This window comes from Oncorhynchus masou, chromosome 32 (assembly GCF_036934945.1).
Source record: "Oncorhynchus masou masou isolate Uvic2021 chromosome 32, UVic_Omas_1.1, whole genome shotgun sequence".
In the NCBI taxonomy this organism is placed as follows: domain Eukaryota; kingdom Metazoa; phylum Chordata; class Actinopteri; order Salmoniformes; family Salmonidae; genus Oncorhynchus; species Oncorhynchus masou.
The window spans coordinates 21995791-22019158 of record NC_088243.1 but is presented as its reverse complement, the minus strand read 5'-3'; the positions used below and the strand labels follow the sequence as shown (position 1 = coordinate 22019158).

General features: G+C 43.7%; 2 protein-coding genes across 4 annotated transcripts; one reads left to right on the top strand and one right to left on the bottom strand.

Moving 5' to 3' along the window:
- Positions 1–1820: 1820 nt before the first annotated feature.
- Positions 1821–5264, top strand: LOC135525711 (interleukin-17F-like). Its single transcript, XM_064953504.1, has 3 exons — positions 1821–3974; positions 4143–4384; positions 4738–5264. Exons 1-3 carry the CDS (start codon positions 3777–3779, stop codon positions 4970–4972), a joined length of 675 nt encoding a protein of 224 aa, XP_064809576.1. The 5' UTR covers positions 1821–3776; the 3' UTR covers positions 4973–5264.
- LOC135525712 (stathmin-4-like) lies at positions 5264–10548 on the bottom strand. Of its 3 annotated transcripts, XM_064953507.1 has the most exons (7): positions 10454–10547; positions 8758–8818; positions 8495–8587; positions 8048–8253; positions 7623–7814; positions 7197–7214; positions 5264–5803 (listed from the first exon to the last, which is right to left on the bottom strand). In XM_064953507.1, exons 2-7 carry the CDS (start codon positions 8768–8770, stop codon positions 5795–5797), a joined length of 531 nt encoding a protein of 176 aa, XP_064809579.1. In that variant the 5' UTR covers positions 8771–8818; positions 10454–10547; the 3' UTR covers positions 5264–5794. The 3 variants fall into 3 exon arrangements, with proteins under 3 accessions (XP_064809579.1, XP_064809577.1, XP_064809578.1); XM_064953505.1 differs by lacking the exon at positions 5264–5803 and having other exon boundaries at positions 6521–7214; positions 10454–10548; XM_064953506.1 differs by lacking the exons at positions 5264–5803; positions 8758–8818 and having other exon boundaries at positions 6521–7214; positions 10454–10522.
- Positions 10549–23368: the final 12820 nt, after the last annotated feature.

The following is a 23368-nucleotide window of genomic DNA, read 5'->3' as shown; positions in this document are numbered from 1 at the left end:
AGAGCCGAGGTGGTAGGATTGGATCTTAGTACTGTATTGACGCTTTGCCTGTTTGATGGTTCATCGGAGGTTATAGCGACCTTTCTTATAAGAATCCGGATTAGCTTCCCGCTCTTTGAAAGCGGCAGCTCTAGTCTTTAGCTCAGTGATGATGCTCACTGCCCTATCCCATCTGGGCAAGAGGAATACCTTTGTAAGGATGCTGTTCATTGACTACAGCTCAGCACAATAGTACTGTACCCTCCAAGCTCATCCTTAAGCTTGGGGCCCTGGGTCTGAACCCCACCCTGTGCAACTGGGTACTGGACTTCCTGATGGGCCGCCCTCAGGTGGTGAAGGTAGGAAACAACACCTCCACTATGCTGATCCTCAACACAGGGGCCCAACAACAGTGCGTGCTCAGCCCCCTCCTGTACTCCCTGTTCACCCTTGACTGCGTGGCCATGCACACCTCCAACTCAATCATCAAGGTTGCAGATGACACAACAGTAGTAGGCCTGATTATCAACAATGACAAGACAGCCTACAGGCAGGAAGTTAGGGCCCTGGTGGAGTGGTGCCAGGAAAACAACATCTCCCTCAATGTCAACAGAACGAAGGAGCTGATCGTGGACTTCAGGAGACAACAGATAGAGCACGACTCTATTAACATAGACGGGACCACAGTGGAGAAGGTGAAAAGCTTCAAGTTCCTCGGCGTACACATCACTGACAATCTGAAATGGTCCACCCACACAGCCAGTATGGTGAAGAAGGCGCAACAGCACCTCTTCAACCTCAGGAGGCTGAAGAAATTTGGCTTGGCCCCTAAGACCCTCACAAACCTTTACAGATGTACAATTGAGAGCATCTTATAGGGCTGTATCACCACCTGGTATGGCAACTGCAGTGCCCAAAGCATCACCAGGGGCAAGGTGCCTGCCCTCCAGGAAATCTACAGCACCCGATGTCACAGGAAGTCCAAAAATATCATCAAGGGCATCAACCACCCGAGCCAGGGCCTGTTCAGTATCTGGACCATCAGCATTTGTAGGTTCGATTACAGGCTCAAAATGACCAGAAACAAAGAACTTTCTTCTGAAACTTGTCAGTCTATTCTTGTTCTGAGAAATGAAGGCTATTCCATGCGAGAAATTGCCAAGAAACTGAAAACCTCGTACAACCACTGTCACACCCTGATCCGTTTCACCTGTCCTTGTTATTGTCTCCACCCCCTCCAGGTGTCCCTTGTTCTCCCTGGTGTTGCTTGTTATCCCTGGTGTATATATCCCTGTGATTCCTGTCTCTCTGTGCCAGTTCATAGTGTATGTTCCAAGTCAACCAGTGTGTTTTTCCAGTGCCTTTTTCTATTCTATTATCCCGGTTTTGACCCTTGCCTGTTTTCTGGACTCTGTACCTACCTGCCTAACCATTCTGCCTGCCCTGACCTCGAGCCTGCCTGCCACACTGTACCTCCTGGACTCTGAACTTTTGCCTGTCCACGACCATTCTCTTGCCTACACCTTTTGGATGTAATAAATATCAAAGACTCAAACCATCTGCCTCCCGTGTCTGCATCTGGGTCTCGCCTTGTGCCCTTATAACCACGTCTCTGAGAAACATAGGATATTACAGTTTTTCAGGTCCCTTTGATATGATATTCTTGAACAACGCTCATTCAGTTTGTTTTCCAGTAACTGCACATTTGCCAACAGCACGGAGGTCAACGGCGTCTATTTGTTTGATGACATAGTCTCGGCAGGATGCCATTTCACCTGCCTCTATTTTTTTGCCACTACTTCCTCTTTCAAGTCCCGGGCATTAGGTCCTGGACTGTAGTAAGCAGAACATCCAGAGCTGCCAACTTGTTGAAGTAGAAATTCTCATCCAAATTGAGGTTAGTGATTGCTGTCTGAAGTCCAGAAGCTGTTTTCGGTTATAGGAAATGATGGCAGAGACATTGTGTACAAAAAACCGTTAAGATCAGCTTAAAGAAAACACAAAATAGCGGAATTGATCAGAAGCCTGTAAGATGGCTGCTATCCACTTAGAGAAGTCAGGAAAGGAAAAAGATATTTGTGACTTGTTCTCAGCTATTGATTGACCAGTGTAAGCCACAGATAAACAGGTTTTAAATCCATATAATTGATATAATATGCAATAGTTCAAAAATATGTTTTACAATTGTTTTTGGGGTCAAGTGACGTGTTCCCCTGTGGATCCTAGATATTACTTAGCCCACACTGGTAGGTTTAGTGGAGGAAGAAGAAGCAACTTCAGAGATTCCTGGATGTTTAGAAACCCCCATGTAGCTTAACCCTGGGCCTGACGTCCATATTTCCTCTGACGGTGGTGTCATAGATTGTCGCACTGTGTTGACATAACAAGTAGAAAGTCCTAGAAAGTCTGAGCCACATAAAACACAGGCAAGCCTTTCTGGAGTACCTGAACAGTCACTCCAAGATCTCTCGCTTTCCATTACTTGATGTATCGCAAACTGAATATCAAACCAAATTTTTTCTTGTAACTGATTCAAACCAATGTGTCTGGCTGAACTCAGTCCTTTGTTGTAACCAAAGGGGAACTAGTTATGTCCGGGCCCACTATTTGGAACACACTGTGTTAGGGTTCAGCTCTGTACAGTGAAATTAATCATCCAAAACGCATCTAGATATTATCTAGCATGAATATTTGGGAATCTACCCTTGCCGTTTTGTAAATGCCAATTGATACCAAAATATAACTACATTATCTTGATATAATGTTGAACACGATCCAGGAGTGCAAAACCATGATAAAGCAATGTGAAGTGGAAGGATGGAAACTAATTGTGCGGTCCTTCTGAATCTCTGCTTTTGGTTACATAGTGATCGGCATGACAATCCAGGTCAGTAGCTGGTTTTATTATGTTCTGAGTGTTGACGCGTGGGAGTATCAAGATTGAGGATTCATACGGTGTCTATGATTGCATAGTTGTATTATTACTGTGATGCAATTTTAACTTTGCTATTTTCCCAGGACAGTGAACATTGAGTCCTCAAAAATATTTTGATATCAAATTGCAGACAGACATACAGTGCCTTGCGAAAGTATTCGGCCCCCTTGAACTTTGCGACCTTTTGCCACATTTCAGGCTTCAAACATAAAGATATAAAACTGTATTTTTTTGTTAAGAATCAACAACAAGTGGGACACAATCATGAAGTGGAACGACATTTATTGGATATTTCTAAAAATTTTAACAAATCAAAAACTGAAAAATTGGGCGTGCAAAATTATTCATCCCCTTTACTTTCAGTGCAGCAAACTCACTCCAGAAGTTCAGTGAGGATCTCTGAATGATCCAATGTTGACCTAAATGACTAATGATGATAAATACAATCCACCTGTGTGTAATCAAGTCTCCGTATAAATGCACCTGCAATGTGATGGTCTCAGAGGTCCGTTAAAAGCGCAGAGAGCATCATGAAGAACAAGGAACACACCAGGCAGGTCCGAGATACTGTTGTGAAGAAGTTTAAAGCCGGATTTGGACACAAAAAGATTTCCCAAGCTTTAAACATCCCAAGGAGCACTGTGCAAGCGATAATATTGAAATGGAAGGAGTACCAGACCACTGCAAATCTACCAAGACCTGGCCGTCCCTCTAAACTTTCAGCTCATACAAGGAGAAGACTGATCAGAGATGGAGCAAAGTTATCTGGCCCAAATATGGACCACACAATGGACTTGAAATTCCCAAAATAAGACAATAACTTTTCCATATAAGTCAGCAGTAACTATGTGCACTACGTTTCATGCTGTGTGGTTACTTAGTGCTTACTAAGCACAGGATGAAAATCAATTGCAGCATCGCAGGAAGTGAACCAAGTGACGAATTCACACGCTCACTAGGCCACTACAGTATAAAACTAACAGCATCACCTCAGACAACCAGACCAGGACCTCAACACGGCAACATCATGGTATCTACTTTAAGCTTCCAGTCTTTGACGGTAAGTGATGACTTTAGTTTCTTCAAGATATTACTGGATTTTGCCACTGTCTGTATCAGCTGGGGAAGACATTAAAATGTGTGCTGTTTAACAAGTCCCAATGAAACCTGGGGTAAAGATCCATTTCAGAGGTTGTACCAGGCTACTAACAGTCCCTCGGTTCCTCAGGTGCTGTGTATAAAGGGGGTTTTGGTGATGATGATGGGGGAAGAGGCGGCCCCCCGTGCCCATCCAGAGAAGACAGAGAGCCACACACGGACCACACTGCAGACACACAAGAAGCCTGCAGAGTCAGAGTCTTCAGGTCCCGACACAGTAATTCTCCCCCTGCACCTAGACCCAAATGACTTGGTTCCTTTCCATTCCATCAGACCTATTTGCAACCATTCAATCTCCCCATGGACTTACAAGTAAGTCCCTAAGCTTACACATACACAATGCAAATGTCACAATACAAGGGGACATCGATACCAACACCAAGACACACACACACACAAGTTTTGTTCTTCTATCCTCGTGGGGACCTTAAACCGAACCATTAACCCCTTACCCTAACCATAATTCTAAACCTAACCATTAAAAGCTTAAAATAACCTTTGTCCTCATGGGGAGGTCGGACATTTTTCTTGTTTTACTATCCCCCCCCCACACACACACACACTGTTTTTATACCGTTCATACCTTTAAGATGCTTGCTTTGAAAGTATGAGAAATGATCAACTGTGCTCTGTTGAATACATCTCTAATATCGTCCTCTCTCCAGCACTACCTATGATGATAGACGCTTTCCCCCCATCATCTCGGAGGTCAGGTGCTCTCTGAAGGGATGTCTGAACATCAAGGGTAAGGAGGACAGGAACCTGAAGTCCAAACCCATCTTCTACCAGATCCTGGTCCTGAGGAAGGTGATGGGAAGTGGGAAGAAATGCCACTACCGGCTGGAGTCAAAGGTCATCTCGGTGGGCTGCACCTGTGTCAGGCCTACCATCGAACAGTAATGATATTAGAGTGACGAGGTCCAGCCTGGTGGCACAGCTGGTTGGGCCATGGTGCTGGCAATATCAATGTTGAAGGCTCAACTCCCTACATGCGTAGAATGTATTGAAAGTATTTGTGTGTTGGTTTTATGTAGCTTTGGCTGTGTCATTAAAAGATTGATTTGAATAATCAAATATGGATATATTTTCTATTGAGCTTTAAATCACACAATTGATTATGTATTGTTTATTATGGGGTTATTTCATGTATTGGATAATATTTTCATTTGATTTAAATAAATTCACAATCAATTCAAAACAACTCTTTTTATTCCTTTTTGTCATCTAAAATGGAGCGCAATTTCTGTACAGTAAGTAAAAAACAACCACATACCCTGACCTCTGTTCATCTCAGAGTTACAATGATGTTGGCTCAGACAGACTCAAGTTTACAAACCAAACACATTAATGAAATTTGAGTTAAAACCTTGCCTGAAGGGGTGAGCTCAAAGCACAATGTGTGATATCAGTGGTTTTACTGAAGTATAAACACTCACACACATGCCCCCACTTCCCCCGGCCCTCCAACCACAAACTCCACACACACACCAATGGCACTGTCGGCACATTAGTGAGAATCCTGAGCCAAACTCTGTTTCAGCTCAATCTTTTTTGTTGTACTGGTCAGATCCTAAAACATTCCTCTTCAGTCGTTGACTTGACCACCTCTCACGTGTCATTAAAATCTCAGTCTCAGTCTTTTCTCCAAACAACTGAACCCAGAGGGCTACAGGCTGGCAAATGGCTTCCAAAATAAGTTCAGCTTGTGTTGTGATCAGGCCGTCATGACACCTACAACAGAGTTCAGAGAGGGCAGTTAGCTAAGACACAAGCGTGCGCACACCTGACTAGTGCACATGTAAGTAAGCATACAAACAAGGATCTCTTATACTGACTTTTACTTTTTTAATTGATATTGAGTGACATATCACATCTGTAAGTAGTACATATGTGCAATACAGTCTATTCTACAACTAATCACAACTACTATGTCTGAAAACATACAAAGAAACTAGCAGTACAGATGTAGGATCTTAGTTTGCCACAACAGGAAAATAATCCTGCAGCAACAGGAAATGTGATTATAATTCATGGGGGGCGGCAGGGTAGCCTAGTGGTTAGTGTTGGACTAGTAACCGGAAGGTTGCGAGTTCAATCCCCCGAACTGACAAGGTACAAATCTGTCGTTCTGCCCCTGAACAGGCAGTTAACCCAGTGTTCCCAGGCCGTCATTGAAAATAAGAATTTGTTCTTAACTGACTTGCCTGGTTAAATAAAGGTAAAATAAAAAAATAAAAAAATAATAATAATGCATAGAGATTTTGTGGGGGTTGATACATTTTTCATTAGGGCAAATCAAGTCTGACATTTCAAAGTGGAAATTAAAAAATTTAGAAGCCTTTTAAAACTCAAATACATCTCAAGTTTGCATTTCAGCATGTTTTAGCTTGCGTAATACATTACTAGGAGTTTTAGTTAACTAAAACATCAACCTCTAAGAAAAATGTCAGAGGCAATAACTTATTTTTCTGCTCCTAGTACTGTATTATGCAAGTCAGCTGAGTTAATTCATATATTTATTCCATACCATGCCTATATCTTTCACTACTGCAGAGAGAGAATATTCTCCTTAAAAACCCTTATTTTAATGTAAATTCTCAGCAACAAAAGAGTGATCAAATTAAGATCCTACATCTGTACAAAATATCAACACACTGGTGAAAAGTAAGATCCAGTATGATGTGTAGAATGCTTTAAATGTAAGTATGTGTGTCAGTTATTTTATTGACCAGAATATATTTCCATTTCTTGCAAATAATTATGTATTAATTGTATTTTATATTCATTTTATTTAGCCAGGATAGTCCACCAAGTTACAATTTCCACTGTTTTCCAGGGAGTCCTGGGTTCATGGTCTATTATAAATGCCAAGCCTACAAAATGTGCCAATATCACTCATGTGGTTTATAAATTGTGCATAGCGCTGTACAAAGCACAAAAAGATTGTATGCACACCTCCTATTCCATCACTGTGAATTATCATCTGTCAAACAAATCCCATTTCCATTTTAAGAAACTATTTTCTCTTCTCTCCTTTTCTCACTCAACAAAACAGAGGCCCCACGCTCTCTCTCCATCTCCCTCTCTACCCGGTCTCCTCATTGTGCTCTCTGTTTTTCCTCACCTCCACAGCGTGCTTGTCCTGAAAGAGAAACACAGAAACCACCCTTTAGATTTCCTGTTTCATATCAGGGAAGAAAATATTAGTCAAAAGTAATGATGATCTATGGATGTTTAGTCAGTAGAGTGTATCTCAATTACATGTGTATGTCTTGATTGTTTATCAAACCAGCTACATTAGATAGGGACAATAATAGTTTAAATTTTGTTACACAGTATTCATTCTGAACTTTAATATCACAAAAAATAACATATCTCAACTAACTAGAACTGTTCTGCCATAATATAGATAATATCCATGACAGATTAAAAAAAGGGAGCTAGAGTTAGGGTTGGAGTCGATTCCACTTAAATTCACATCCTGTATTGAGTGAATTGAAATGGAATGGACCCCAACCCTGCCTAGGGTATCAGCTGAGTGTAACTCTACCTTCTCCTGCAGGCGTTCCAGCATGGCGGCCAGGTGTGCCTCCCGTTTCTCCTTGTTGTGCTCCATGCGCAGCTCCAGCCGCTCCTTGGCCAGCCGGATGAAGCTGTTGTGTTCCTCCAGGGCCTTCTGGGCCACCTCGCGCTCATGTTCCCGCTTTTCTGCCAAGTGCTTCAGCAGCTCAGCCTCCTGGCACTAGGAGGGGATAGAGGAGTGGAAGAGAGAGGGGTGAGTGGATAAACAGAGACCAGAGTGGGCAGAGCCCCACCACAATCCCTTCGATAAAACAAAGCAGTCCCAATTAACACTTCAAGAACTTCCATCTCTATCCCAACAAACTGGGAACAGACAATTCTGACCAACATTCTGTGAGCATTCCACCATACCAATCTAGAAATGCTGTCTTTCTTTCCTTTCTGACCCCTCACCTTTCTCCTCTCCTCTGCGGCGTCCAGCTTCCTCTGGATCTCCTCCAGGGAGGGCTCCCTGCGTGGGGGTGTGATGGCGAGGGTGTTCGGACCCCCGTCGAATGAGGGTGGCTTCAGTATGACCTCAAAGGCCTGGCCGGACCTTCTCTTGTTCAGCTCAATCACCTCCATATCCCTGATGATGCACAGGTTCAGGTCCACCACACCTGCAGAGGGCAGGCAGAGATGAAGCAAAGTGTGAGATTGTATAAAGGAAGAACACAAAGGAAATTGGGGACCAATGAAGTGGCGGGGAGAGGGGGGGGGGGTGTAGCTGCCAAATTTAGCGGCCTCAAAAAACAATATTATATTTATCTGATTACTGGCTCATTGACTGAAATGGCTTATAGGATGTGCTGTGGGAATGGTAGGTTGATGATTGTGTTAGAATTGTGTAAAACCGTTTACCTTCTTTCTTGGTGGGCTTTTCTTTGGGTTCATGTAGGATGCAGGAACAGAAGATGGACGCTAGAGGGAGCTCCCGCATCTTGTCTCTGTATGCTGCAGGGGAGAGAATATTAAGTGAGATCAGCATTAGTCTCTCTCTATCTCTCTCACTCACACACGAGCACACACACACACACACACACACACACACACACACACACACACACACACACACACACACACACACACACACACACACACACACACACACACACACACAGTACCTGCAAGAGTCATTCTGTCTCTTGTTTTTCTTCTAAAGACACTGTGTTGAATCAGATATTTCTGAAAGGCGAGACAAAGAAAATTGCTTTATCATCAGATCCGGAAATCTGCAAACACATGTTAAATCCCTGTATTGCTACAGAATCCCACTACCATTACAATAAAACTTGCCCATCGTGAGCTACTGTGAAGCCTTCATTCAAACCCACTCATCAAGAGCACTTGAGGCCCTGCGCTTGTCACAAAACGAGAGCGGGAGGGGTGTGAAAGAGATAGGGAGGTGGAGGGAGAATGGGGGAGAGTACCATCTGTATTCTACCGCAGAAGTGACCTAACCATTCTCAAGCCCTCTGTCTCTCCTCGTGATAATCAGATGGACAGATCACACTCATTATCAGAGCATGGTACTGTATTGTTATGATAAAACAAGGCAGGGCCTACCTAGCTTGCTCACATAACATACCGGCCTTATTGTCTACAGCAAAAAGAAGAGAGTGATGGAAGTAGAGAAAAATACATCTGTTGAATTATTGATAATATTTCCATTTATGTTGGCTCCTGCTCTTCAAGCAATCACTGTGACTCACTTGTGGTACAGTCATTTCACCACAAAAACAACAAAAGAATCCACACACAGAGAATCTGAATATTTTCTCTCACTCTATTTGTTTTTTCTCCTCTTTCTCTCCACCACTCTCTTTATCACTGCCATGCTGATACAAAGCTATCTCACAACAGTAGCTAGGCCACTAGGTCACACAATACATTCCCCCCTACATACCCAGGAAGAGTAGCAGCTGATTTCGCAACAGCTAGTGGGGATCCTAATAAAATACCCCCCAAAAAATTCAGTCACGACTAGCTGTAGGACTACTGTTCAATATTGAACATTGCTTTGAGCATTGACTGAGAAGTAAATCCTTGAAATCAACATGCTTTTCTGACTTACACTGCCTTCCAAACCAAAGGACCCCACACTATCTTACACACAGGAGTGAACATGCACGCACACACACACACACACACACACACACACACACACACACACACACACACACACACACACACACACACACACACACACACACACACGCGCGCGCTGAGATCACTTTCCACTGCCGACTTACAATCTCCTCATTGCATAAAGTCATCTCAGTCATCTTGTACTGATCATCAACGTCAGCTTTCTCACATTAAACTGCTTTGTCACCAAGTTAAGCACTTTTTAATAAATGCATAATAAGCCATGCACACATTTATGGGAATTAAAGCCACTTTACAAAATAATCTAGGACAGACAGTTTCTTGTAAGCGTCACTACATTTCAATGTATGATCTCCAACTATGGTTACTCTGTTCAGCCAAACACTGAGCACACACCTCTACAGCAGAGGTGATGTAAACTCCCTGTGTATCTTGGGGGATGTCATAGTCAGTGTTGCACAGAATATCCATCATCTGACTGCAGCAGAGAGGCATCTCATACATACACTCAGATAGCTAAAGCCTTTTCAAATATGACACAGCCCAATATTTAGTGAACAACAGACAGACTTAAATCAGCTAAATATACAAGAAAATAGCTTTGGAAATTAATATAACATTGCTGAAATGAATATAATAGGACAATTATTCTGGATGCAGAATGCAACCTGCCATACTTTTTTGTTGTTTCGGTAGTTTAGATGGACTCACCCTGTGCTGAGCAATGCTGGTGGTACTCTGCTATGTCTTTATCTTGCTTTTTTCCTTCCCTCTTTCTCTACTGTTTGGGCTGTGCTCTCAGCAGCATCAGCACCACAACCAGCTATTGCTGCATGACATCACCTCCTAGCCATCCCATTGGCCCAGAGGAATCCAGGCCCCTGATTGGCTGGAGAGCTGGTGGAGAAGAGCAAACGGGGGTAATGTGAAGGAGGAATAGGCAGGGGTTAAGGGGATGTTCTTTAACCCTTTGCTGAGTGGAGGCAAGCTGCAAGGATGGAAACATCCTGAATAGTGAGAGAAACAAGATAGAGGTATTTATACAACACATTAATTAGGGTAATTACTATTTTAGCACTTTGGTAGAGAGTCTGATAGAGGGAACTGACTGACACGTATCAGTGATTTTGCATGAGCGTTGCGTGTACTTTTTCCTTTGCAGCGCATAAGGACTTGACTTGGACTGAAATATGTGCTAGTACTGTTTATATTTAGGTGCAGGAGATCCACAATACTTTTGAGCAACATGAGATTAAGCAGTAGAACATTTGAGGTGCAGGTATCCAGCTCCAGTGAGCTCCTGCCCAAGTCAAACAATGCAACACATACAATGCACTCTGTACAAAAAGTTATTTGCAAAATCAGAATAATGTTGAATGAAGAGCTGGCTGTGGCTGGTTTGAGTCAGTCAGGTTCTAGCAGTAAATGTCAGATCTATTACTGTCAGCACAGATGGATCTATGTCTCATCATCTTCAGTCCGAGATATTGATGTCTAGGCTACACTCACCTTGCCAACAGTCCTGTCTGGATCAGCTACCACACACACACGCTCATGTGTGCACGTACAGACACACGGTGTCTGGATCAGCTGCGGCCTGTCAAAATGCTATTTAAAACAGTCCATCTGTTCTTCTGGTTCTCCTCCAAGTGTCTCCAAGTGTCTCAGTTTTAATGGTATTTAAATAAAGTTGAGATGTAAATTGACTTTTTAAGTAGTGATCAATATACACTGAGTGTAACAAACATTATGAACACCTACTCTTTCCATGATACAGACTGACCAGTTGAATCCAGGTGAAAGCTATGATCCCTTACTGATGTCACCTGTTAAATCATCTTCAATCACTGTAGATGAAGGGGAGGAGACAGGTTAAAGCCTGGATTTTTAAGCCTTGAGACAATTGAGACATGGACTGTGTGTGTGTGCCATCCAGTGTGTGAATGGGCAATACAAAATATTTAAGTGCCTTTGAACAGGGGTATGATAGTAGGTGCCAGGCACACTAGTTTGAGTGTTTCAAGAACTGCTGCTGGGTTTTTCCACACTAAACATTTTCCCGTCTGTATCAAGAATGGTTCACCACCCAAAGGAAATCGAGCCTACTTGACACAACTGTGGAAACCATTGGAGTCAACATGGGCCAGTATCCCTATGGAATGTTTTCGACATCTTGTAGAGTCCATGCGCCAAAGAATTGAGGCTGTTCTGAGGGCAAAAGGATGTGCAACTCATTATGACTAAGGTGTTCTGTTTTGTACACTCAGTGTAATTTGCTTTCATTGAAGTACTTTTATTGGTTCCATAATATAATGAGAACATGCAGGATGTGCAGGTTTTTATTCCAGCCCAGCACTAACACACCTGCCTCACTATCAATGAGATGTGTTAGTTAGTGCTGGCCTGGAACAAAAGTCTGCAGACCCTGCAGCACTGTGGGACCAGGACTGTCCAGCCCTGTACTGACAGTGTGAGACACCACGACGCTAGATCCCATTCAAAACTACATGTTCCATGATGCCATGCTTGGAAGCGGTGTGTGGAACAGATAGGGTTGCAAATTTCTAGGAACTTTCAATAAATATTTTTGGGGGATTGGAGGATTCCCAGAATCAAGAGGAAATAAGCTGGCAATCTGGAATCCTCCAACCAGGATTTCTGGAAAACCAGGGAATTTATTGAAAGTTCTTGGAATATTGCAATCGTAGGAACAGAACACTAAGTGCTCTAAGAACATCCCAGTCACGTCAGGAACACAGACTCCCAGCATGACCATGTCATCACTCAGGGTTCACAGCACACACAAGGAGAGACAAGCCGGAGAGAGAACAAATAAAGGCAGGATATGAGAGATAAGAGGGAGAATTTGATACTGATACAATAGGATGAAAGTAACCTGAGCCATCCACCAATTGAATTATCTAAACATTAAAACCTACATTTATGTGTGAAGACTAACAAGCAACATTAATGTTGATGATTGTGCCCTCAAGGCGAGAAGTCGGCTGCATTCGAATTATGTCATAATAGATGAGTGTTGTAAGGCAGGGGTGGACGGCAGGGACTGCAGAGTGCAGTGATTCAGGAGGCAAATGAAACAAACCCATTAACACAGCATGCAGTAGAGAGAGGTGGTTTTATCATCTCAAGGTGCATTGTAATTAGACACAGAGTGTTGGGGGTGCAAAGAAGGGAGGGTGCCAACATACACGGTGTCCTCATCTGCTATCCTGCTAGCACCAGCCCAGATGATGTCATGCAGCTCCATGCCAGTAGGAGAGTCGTGTGCAGAGGGGAGAATGTGAGAGACAGAGAGAGAGGAGGGGATGAGAGTGGATGCTGATGAGAGAATGCGCCTGTGTGGGTTATGAGCAGAGGAGAGAGATACAGTGCATTTCAAAGGATGCAGAGAGAAAGAAGGGGAAGGAAAGAAAGAAAGAGAAGGGCGGAAGAGAGTGGGAGTGGTCATGTGCGGAAGAACAGAGCCACAGAATTGGAGGCAGGAAAGAGAAAGACATTGATGGCGAGAATGGCTGGATGATATTGTTTTTATTACACACCTCCATTGTCTGCAGAAGTGACAGAGCAAACCCATCCACAGGTATTCGGTGTAAAACAATGACATAAACATTCCTAGAAGGGGGAGAGGGGGATGGGAAGAGGAGAGGAGGCTAGGGTAGATGATGATGTGTTGCAAGGAAAGCCTAATCATCACCAGTGACGCTCCAATGATGTCATTTCCAGCCAATCACAGATGCTTCTTCTTGTCTTTGCAGATGCAGTGCATGTATCTGACCCCTCATCCACATAGATCACATAATGACACAGCAAACAATGAGGACAATGTCACAAGGAAAGATACGCATTATTTCACTTAAACGTAATATTCATAAATACCAGACATCAGATGATGCAACAACAGTCATGTTAGCATGGGGTGGAGTGGAGACCCACGTGGTTTAACAGTAAATCTATATAAGGGTTGTGAGGGGAGAAGGGGGACAGAGGTTTTCAGAGCTATAACGTGTTTGTAAGGGGGTGGCACAAAGGTGACATAGGTTTACGATAAAGATATTCATTTAGCTTGGTATGGTGGGACAGTCTCTTGTTTGTGTGAAGGGTGGGGAGGTCTGCAGTAAATCTATAAGTGCTGTTTGGGAAGTTGGTGTGGGGGGCTTGTCGGTCTGCAGCGAGCCTCTGTGTAGTGGGATGATGAACTCACTGCTTCAGTCCCGTGTTGTTGACCACTCACCCATACCAAATTAGACTGTCATTAGACTGCCATCTCTCTCTCTCTCATTAGAATTCAGAGTTTCAATCAAATCAAATTATTATCTGAAAGAGCCTAGGGCAGGAAATAGAAGAAGAGGACAGAACAGAAGTAATGTGTAATATGGATGCCACAGCAATGCATATTATTCCTTTCATCTCCATCAGATACAGTACGAAAGGATGATATGCCGTATTCCAGAGGGCCTGAATCCACTTAACCTCCTCACACTCCAAACCCAGAGGATTATGTCATAAGGTAAGACTCAATATTGTAATGGCGGCATGAGTCATCTGGCTAAGTGAGACTGCTGGACCAAAGTTACCTTAACGATAAATCAAATTAAATCAATTCTATGACGTAAACCTTATTTCATATTTCTAATATGCCCGCGGGACAATATAATGATGTCATTTTGCAGAATGCATGTCGTCATTGGACACCACAGATATATCCTCTTCACTGAAAACAAAGCTTAGGTCTTTCTGACGTGAGAAATTAAACGTGAAGGCAAGTTAATGCATGAAATAGGAAGCACAAAGTTTATGTTATTGCATGAAAAAGATAAGTCTGCTATGTTGTGCACATGTTGTGCACACCCCTGCTATGTTCTGCTATGTTATATGACATTTGACTTCATTTTCTAGTCCCCAAAAAGAGTTCAGTTGTGTCAACTTGTCGCGCAAACTAGATTTCTGTAGATTGTAGTTACACCATCCTCCTCATACAGCTTTGTCTTTTTCCTTGAAGACGTGATCACGAGTAGGCGTTTTGACATTTTCCTGCTGAGATGTGAATTCCTCTGCCACTCTCCATATCCTGTTTTTGTTCTGTGTCTAGTGGAATTTGTAGTCCATGAGCTGTGAGGGGAGTGGAGGGTGTCAGGGAGAGGGCTGAGTGTGAAGTGTCCTGTAAATGCCAATGCGGAAGTGAGTCACCATCGCCAGAAGAACACAGCAACACAGGAGGCGTCTGGCTGCTGCAATTGTTTGTATTGCCACAACACTTATCTCATCTCTTCTGAGAGTCGGGGATCGTGTGTGTGTGAATCTGTGGTAAAACCCATTAATCTTGAACAAACTAAGGGAAACTTTGGCCATTAAGAGTAAAGACCAATCTGTGATTTAATCCACCCATCTCTCTTAAGGCTATAAATCAAATCAAATCAAATTTTATTTGTCACATACACATGGTTAGCAGATGTTAATGTGAGTGTAGCGAAATGCTTGTGCTTCTAGTTCCGACAATGCAGTAATAACCGACGAGTAATCTAGCTAACAATTCCCAAAACTACTACCTTATACTCATAAGTGTAAAGGGATAAAGAATATGTACATAAAGATATATGAATGAGTGATGGTACAGAGCGGCATAGGCAAGATACAGTAGATGGTATCGAGTACAGTATATACATATGAGATGAGTATGTAAACAAAGAGGCATAGTTTAAAGTGGCTAGTGATACATGTATTACATAAAGATGCAGTAGATGATAGAGTACAGTATATACGTATACATATGAGATAAATAATGTAGGGTATGTAAACATTATATTAAGTATCATTGTTTAAAGTGGCTAGTGATATATTTTACATCAATTCAATGTTTGTGGTGGCTGTTTAACAGTCTGATGGCCTTGAGATAGAAGCTGTTTTTCAGTCTCTCGGTCCTAGCTTTGATGCACCTGTACTGACCTCGCCTTCTGGACGATAGCGGGCTGAACAGGCAGTGGCTCGGGTGGTTGTTGTCCTTGATGATCTTTATGGCATTCCTGTGACATCGGGTGGTGTAGGGCAGGTGTCCTGGAGGGCAGGTAGTTTGCCCCCGGTGATGCGTTGTGCAGACCTCACTACCCTCTGGAGAGCTTTACGGTTGTGGGCGGAGCAGTTGCCGTACCAGGCGGTGATACAGTCCGACAGGATGCTCTCGATTGTGCATCTGTAGAAGTTTGTGAGTGCTTTTGGTGACAAGCCGAATTTCTTCAGCCTCCTGAGGTTGAAGAGGCGCTGCTGCGCCTTCTTCACGATGCTGTCTGTGTGGGTGGACCAATTCAGTTTGTCTGTGATGTGTACACCGAGGAACTTAAAACTTACTACCCTCTCCACTACTGTTCCATCGATGTGGATAGGGGGGTGTTCCCTCTGCTGTTTCCTGAAGTCCACAATCATCTCCTTAGTTTTGTTGACGTTGAGTGTGAGGTTATTTTCCTGACACCACACTCCGAGGGCCCTCACCTCCTCCCTGTAGGCCGTCTCGTCGTTGTTGGTAATCAAGCCTACCACTGTTGTGTTGTCCGCAAACTTGATGATTGAGTTGGAGGCGTGCGTGGCCACGCAGTCGTGGGTGAACAGGGAGTACAGGAGAGGGCTCAGAACGCACCCTTGTGGGGCCCCAGTTTTGAGGATCAGCGGGGTGGAGATGTTGTTACCTACCCTCACCACCTGGGGGCGGCCCGTCAGGAAGTCCAGTACCCAGTTGCACAGGGCGGGGTCGAGACCCAGGGTCTCGAGCTTGATGACGAGTATGGAGGGTACTATGGTGTTAAATGCTGAGCTGTAGTCGATGAACAGCATTCTCACATAGGTATTCCTCTTGTCCAGATGGGTTAGGGCAGTGTGCAGTGTGGTTGAGATTGCATCGTCTGTGGACCTAAGCAAATTGGAGTGGGTCTAGGTGTCAGGTAGGGTGGAGGTGATATAGTCCTTGACTAGTCTCTCAAAGCACGTCATGATGACGGAAGTGAGTGCTACGGGGCGGTGGTCGTTTAGCTCAGTTACCTTAGCTTTCTTGGGAACAGGAACAATGGTGGCCCTCTTGAAGCATGTGGGAACAGCAGACTGGTATAGGGATTGATTGAATATGTCCGTAAACACACCAGCCAGCTGGTCTGCGCATGCCGTCTGGGCCTGCAGCCTTGCGAGGGTTAACACGTTTAAATGTTTTACTCACCTCGGCTGCAGTGAAGGAGAGTCCGCATGTTTTCGTTGCAGGCCGTGTCAGTGGCACTGTATTGTCCTCAAAGCGGGCAAAAAAGTTATTTAGTCTGCCTGGGAGCAAGACATCCTGGTCCGTGACTGGGCTGGTTTTCTTTTTGTAGTCCGTGATTGACTGTAGACCCTTGCTCGGATTTCATCAACCTTGTTGTCAAGAGACTGGACATTGGCGAGTAGAATGCTAGGGAGTGGCGCGCGATGTGCCCGTCTCCGGAGCCTGACCAGAAGACCGCTTCGTTTGCCTCTTTTACGCCGTTGTTTTGGGTCGCAGGCTGGGATCCATTCCGTTGTCCTGGGTGAAAGGCAGAACACAGGATCCGCTCCGGGAAAGTCATATTCTTGGTCGTACTGATGGTGAGTTGACGCTGCTCTTATATTCAGTAATTCTTCTCGACTGTATGTAATGAAACCTAAGATGACCTGGGGTACCAATGTAAGAAATAACACGTAAAAAAACTGCAGAGTTTCCTAGGAACGCGAAGCGAGGCAGCCATCTCTATCGGCCCGGGAAGTATATAAATTATTGTTGTGCAAAAAGCAGAGTTGTCAGAGCAGATGAAAACTACATCTACGGTACAGATCTGGAAACATTGAAGAGTTAGGGCCGAATGGAGAGTCAGGGTGTGATTGGGCCCAGCCGACTCACCTAAGGCACTAACAAATGTGCTAAGTCATAAGCGGTTATTCTGTAGGCTAATGATGTCATTTGCCTGCAGAAAGGCAAAGGCTGTATTCTCAGTATTCACAGAATACCATGCTGCTGTATTTGTGAATGTGGGAGAGACCGTTTGATTCGTAATCCAGGAGAGAAGGCGTCAAAACTACACTGCTCAAAAAAATAAAGGGAACACTAAAATAACACATCCTAGATATGAATGAATGAAATATTCTTATTAAATACTTTTTTCTTTACATAGGTGAATGTGCTGACAACAAAATCACACAAAAATGATCAATGGAAATCAAATGTATCAACCCATGGAGGTCTGGATTTGGAGTCACACTCAAAATTAAAGTGGGAAACCACACTACAGGCTTATCCAACTTTGATGTAATGTCCTTAAAACAAGTCAAAATGAGGCTCAGTAGTGTGTGTGGCCGCCAAGTGCCTGTATGACCTCCCTACAATGCCTGGGCATGCTCCTGATGAGGTGGCGGATGGTCTCCTGAGGGATCTCCTCCCAGACCTGGACTAAAGCATACGCCAACCCCTGGACAGTCTGTGGAGGATGGAGTGAGACATGATGTCCCAGATGTGCTCAATTGGATTCAGGTCTGGGGAACGGGCGGGCCAGCCCATAGCATCAATGCCTTCCTCTTGGAGGAACTGCTGACACACTCCAGCCACATGAGGTCTAGCATTGTCTTGCATTAGGAGGAACCAAGGGCCAACCGCACCAGCATATTGTCTCACAAGGGGTCTGAGGATCTCATCTCGGTACCTAATGGCAGTCAGGCTACCTCTGGTGAGCACATGGAGGGCTGTGCGGCCCCCCAAAGAAATGCCACCACACACCATGACTGACCCACTGCCAAACCGGTCATGCTGGAGGATGTTGCAGGCAGCAGAAAATTCTCTACGGCGTCTCCAGACTCTGTCACGTCTGTCACATGTGCTCAGTGTGAACCTACTTTCATCTGTGAAGAGCACAGGGCGCCAGTGGCGAATTTGCCAATCTTGGTGTTCTCTGGCAAATGCCAAACGGTCTGCACGGTGTTGGGCTGTAAGCACAACCCCCACCTGTGGACATCGGGCCCTCATACCACCCTCATGGAGTCTGTTTTTGACCGTTTGAGCAGACACATGCACATTTGTGGCCTGCTGGAGGTCATTTTGCAGGGCTCTGGCAGTGCTCCTCCTTGCACAAAGGCGGAGGTAGCGGTCCTGCTGCTGGGTTGTTGCACTCCTACGGACTCCTCCACGTCTCCTAATGTACTGGCCTGTCTCCTGGTAGCGCCTCCATGCTCTGGACACTACGCTGACAGACACAGCAAACCTTCTTGCCACAGCTCGCATTGATGTGCCATCCTGGATAAGCTGCACTACCAGAGCCACTTGTGTGGGTTGTAGAATCCGTCTCATGCTACCACTAGAGTGAAAGCACCGCCAGCATTCCAAAGTGACCAAAACATCAGCCAGGAAGCATAGGAACTGAGAAGTGGTCTGTGGTTACCACCTGCAGATCCAATCCTTTATTGGGGGTGTCTTGCTAATTGCCTATAATTTCCACCTGTTGTCTATTCCATTTGCACAACAGCATGTGAAATTTGTCAATCAGTGTTGCTTCCTAAGTGGACAGTTTGATTTCACAGAAGTGTGATTGACTTGGAGTAACATTGTGTTGTTTAAGTGTTCCTTTTATTTTTTTGAGCAGTGTATATACACTTACGGTCAAAACGCTCATGGCATTCTCTCAACCAGCTTCACCTGGAATGCTTTTCCAAAAGTCTAGAGGGAGTTCCCACATCTGCTGAGCCCTCGTTAGCTGCTTTTCCTTCACTCTGCAGTCCAACTCATCCCAAAACATCTCAATTTCCTTGAGGTTGGGGGATTGTGGAGGCCAGGTCATCTGATGCAGCTCTCCATCACTCTCCTTCTTGGTAAAATAGCCCTGACACAGGCTGGAGTTGTGTTGGGTCATTGCCCTGTTGAAAAACAAATGATAGTCCTACTAATCGCAAACCAGGTGGGATGGTGTATCGCTGTAGAATGCTGTGGTAGCCATGCTGGTTAAGTGTGCCTTGAATTCTAAATAAATCAGTGTCACCAGCAAATCACCCCAACACCTCCTCCATATTTTACAGTGGGAAATACACATGCGGAGATCATCCATTCACTCACACTGCGTCTCACGAAGACATGGCAGTTGGAACCAAAAATCTCCAATATGAACTCCACACCAAATGACAAACTTCCACCGGTCTAATGTCCATTGCTCGTATTTCTTGGCCCAGGAAAATTATCTTCTTATTTTTGGTGTCCTTTAGTAGCAGGTGCTTTGCAGCAATTCGACCACGAAGGCTTGATTCACGCAGTCTCCTCTGAACAGTTGATGTTGAGATCTGTCTGTTACTTGAACTCTGAAGTATTTTTTTGGGCTGCAATTTCTGAGGCTGGTAACTCTAATGACGTTATCCGTTGCAGCAGAGGTAACTCTGTGTCTTCCATTCATGTGGCGGTCCTCATGAGAGCCAGTTTCATCATAGCACTTGATGGTTTTTGTGACTACACCTGAAGAAACTTTCAAAGTTCTTGAAATGTTCTGTATTGACTGACCTTGTCTTAAAGCAATGACGGACTGTCGTTTCTCTTTGCTTATTTGAGCTGTTCTTGCCATAATATGGACTTGGTGTTTTACCAAATAGGGCTATCTTCGATATACCCCACTACCTTGTCACAACACAACTGATTGGCTCAAATGCATTAAGGAGGAAATAAATTCCACAAATTAACTTTTAAGAAGGCACATCTGTTAATTTAAATGAATTCCAGGTGACTACCTCATGGAGCTGGTTGAGAGAATGCCAAGAGTGTGCAAAGCTGTCGTCAAGGCAAAGGGTGGCTATTTGAAGAATCTCAAATATATTTTGATTTGTTAAACACTTTTTTGGTTACTACATGATTCCATGTGTTATTTCATAGTTGTGATGACTTCACTATTATTCTACAATGTAGAATAATAGTGAAAAATAAAGAAAAACCCTTGAATGAGTAGGTGTTCTAAAACTTGACTGGTAGTGTACTTTCAGGACTCTACATGCCTGCTGATGAGCATTCAGCAGGTAGGAATGGCTAACAGATGTGTGTTCTTCCACTGAAGAAAAAGCTTCATAGTGTTAGGTTCTAAATAAAGAGCAAAAACTCAGACGATTAGTAAAGCTCAAAGCAAGTTTATTCCCCCAATGGGTCAGACTGCTGAAACAGACAAAGACATGTTTGTTTCCACTACCACAAGTATATATACCCCAATTTACCCCAAGTCTTCTCCTTCACTATAAGCATTCCATCTTTATTGCTAGGCAGGAAGTTAAGTGAGGCGGTTAATAAACTGTTCCTTCTCCCTTAATGTGACCTGACCTCCGCACCCATTCATCACGAATCCACAGCTCTCCACCTTTATCAGTGACTGCAACCATGTAATCGCCTTTCCTTTACTCTGTACAGTCCAAGCCCGTGGCCCTTATCCAACCTTAATTGACAGATAACTTATGGTGTAGAAACCAGACTCTGGCACTCCTCATTTCCATAGAATACCTGGTGATTAACAATATTTCAAGTTTAGGAGTCAGAACTCATCAATATAATTAACTTACACTAAACAAAATACCACAAAACCATTTACAGATGAGGATATTTATTTGAGGCAGTTTCCTACAGCATGCAACAGGAAATGTGAATTATAGTTAAATATATGTTTATGTATGGATTGATACATTTTTTGAAAAGGGAAATTAAAACTTTAGAAAGCTTTTTAAACAAACACACTACAAGTTCAATTCTCCTGCAACAGGGTCATCAAAATAAGATCCTTCATCTGTAAAATAAAAAAAGGATACAAGCACATTATTCCATCAGTCATTACCCCACTTTTTTAACAAAATGAGGCTCAAGATTCTGACAAGAAACAGGAAACAAGGTGTTCACTTTGTCCAACCCTTATGCAAAAACATAACTTATTAAGTTTCAGTCAGTAAGAGCAAACAGAAAACCTACTTAAGTGGCACTGCAACACTGCAATAGTCCAAGGAGCTTCAGCAGTTCTGAAGAGGAGACCAGAAGGCATGCAGGTAGGGATAGAATTCCCAGTAGGCAACACGCCAAGATGCATCTTCATAATCTAAAGTGGCCTCTTACATCCTCTCCTTCGCTGTTGCTGAATGGAGTGAGCTGGTCGGACTATACTCCATCACACCTTACCTGAGTGGTTACAGTAGACCAGTGCAGATGAAGAAGAGGGAACCACATTGGACTAATGACCTACATCCCTTCCCATTTGATTAAGGGGGGGGGTTCTTACAGGTGATGTATGAAAGTTCAGGATCCTGTTGTAGTCACTGAGACTTCCTGTTTCGTACCTGCACCCGTTCCCTTCTCTCTTTCACGAAGTTCCCAAAGGCCGTGCCCTACTTGCTCTCCTCACTCACTGGAAGGGGAGATGGGTAACCTTAACAGGGGAACTTATATTCCCTGTATTTTTGTGTTTAATAATATTTTTGGAACAAATCTTCGCTTCCTACGTAAGACTTATTAATGATCGACTTCTTAGGAAGGTGACTTGATCTTATAAAACTCTCCACTCACAGCCGTGATCGATGTCATCCATGTAGCTGTTCTCCCCCTCCTCATACGGGTTCCCACGGTTGAAGAGGAGGTCACTGTGGCCAACACATCAGCTTCCTCTGAAGGATAGGAAGTGACAATTTCATTATTTCTTTCACTAACACCGGGCTCTTGAACACAATTCTAGTATATAATACGCAGTACGAGGTCTAATACTCACATACACACACGATCAAGCACACAATGCATGGGGGTCACTCTCTCACAGGCACACACATGGACACATTCTGCCTCACCTGTTTGTGGGGTCATCTCTATGGCAACAGCCCCCATGTCTTTCTGTAAATGCTCAATCTGCTCCTGTAGCTTCCTGCTTTTAGCATCCGTCTGGAGGGCATACCCGGACCATCAGATAGAGATCTCGAGCACACACACAGTACATACAGTTGTTCATAGCATTGTGTACTGAAGTAAAAGCCCATGTTGAGGCTGGGAGAGAGGGGGTTCTACTAAGCAATATGGAATTGTTTTAAAGGTCATACCAAGGATCATTTTGCTCTTTGATTTAAAACAAAAAATATTTTAGTACCATTTTGATTTGGCGTTACTGCTATTAGCCATACAAATGCACTGAATAACAGATTTTGTACATGGAACAGATAGTCCCCCCCCAAAAAAATCTAAAGGAAGTGTCTGTCTTATATCTGGGATAGAGAGCAAAGATCAGGAAGATCAGGCAAAGATCAGGAAACAATAGTTATGCATTAAAAAAATATATATAAAATCCATTTAACTTTTGGCACTGAACAGTCTCTATTATACAGAACAGTCCACCTACTCATTCCAGGGTTTTTCTTTATTTTTCCTAGAGAGTGCCAAGAGTGTGAAAAGCTATCAAAGGCAAAGGGTGGCTGCTTTGAAGAATCTAAAATATATTTTCATTTGTTTAACACTTTCTTGGTCCCTATTTGATTCCATGTGTTACTTCATAGTTTGGATGTCTTCACTATTATTTTACAATGTAGAAAAGTACAATGTAGTCTCACCTTTCACAGTGGGGTAATGTTAGTGAGTAGCCCAAA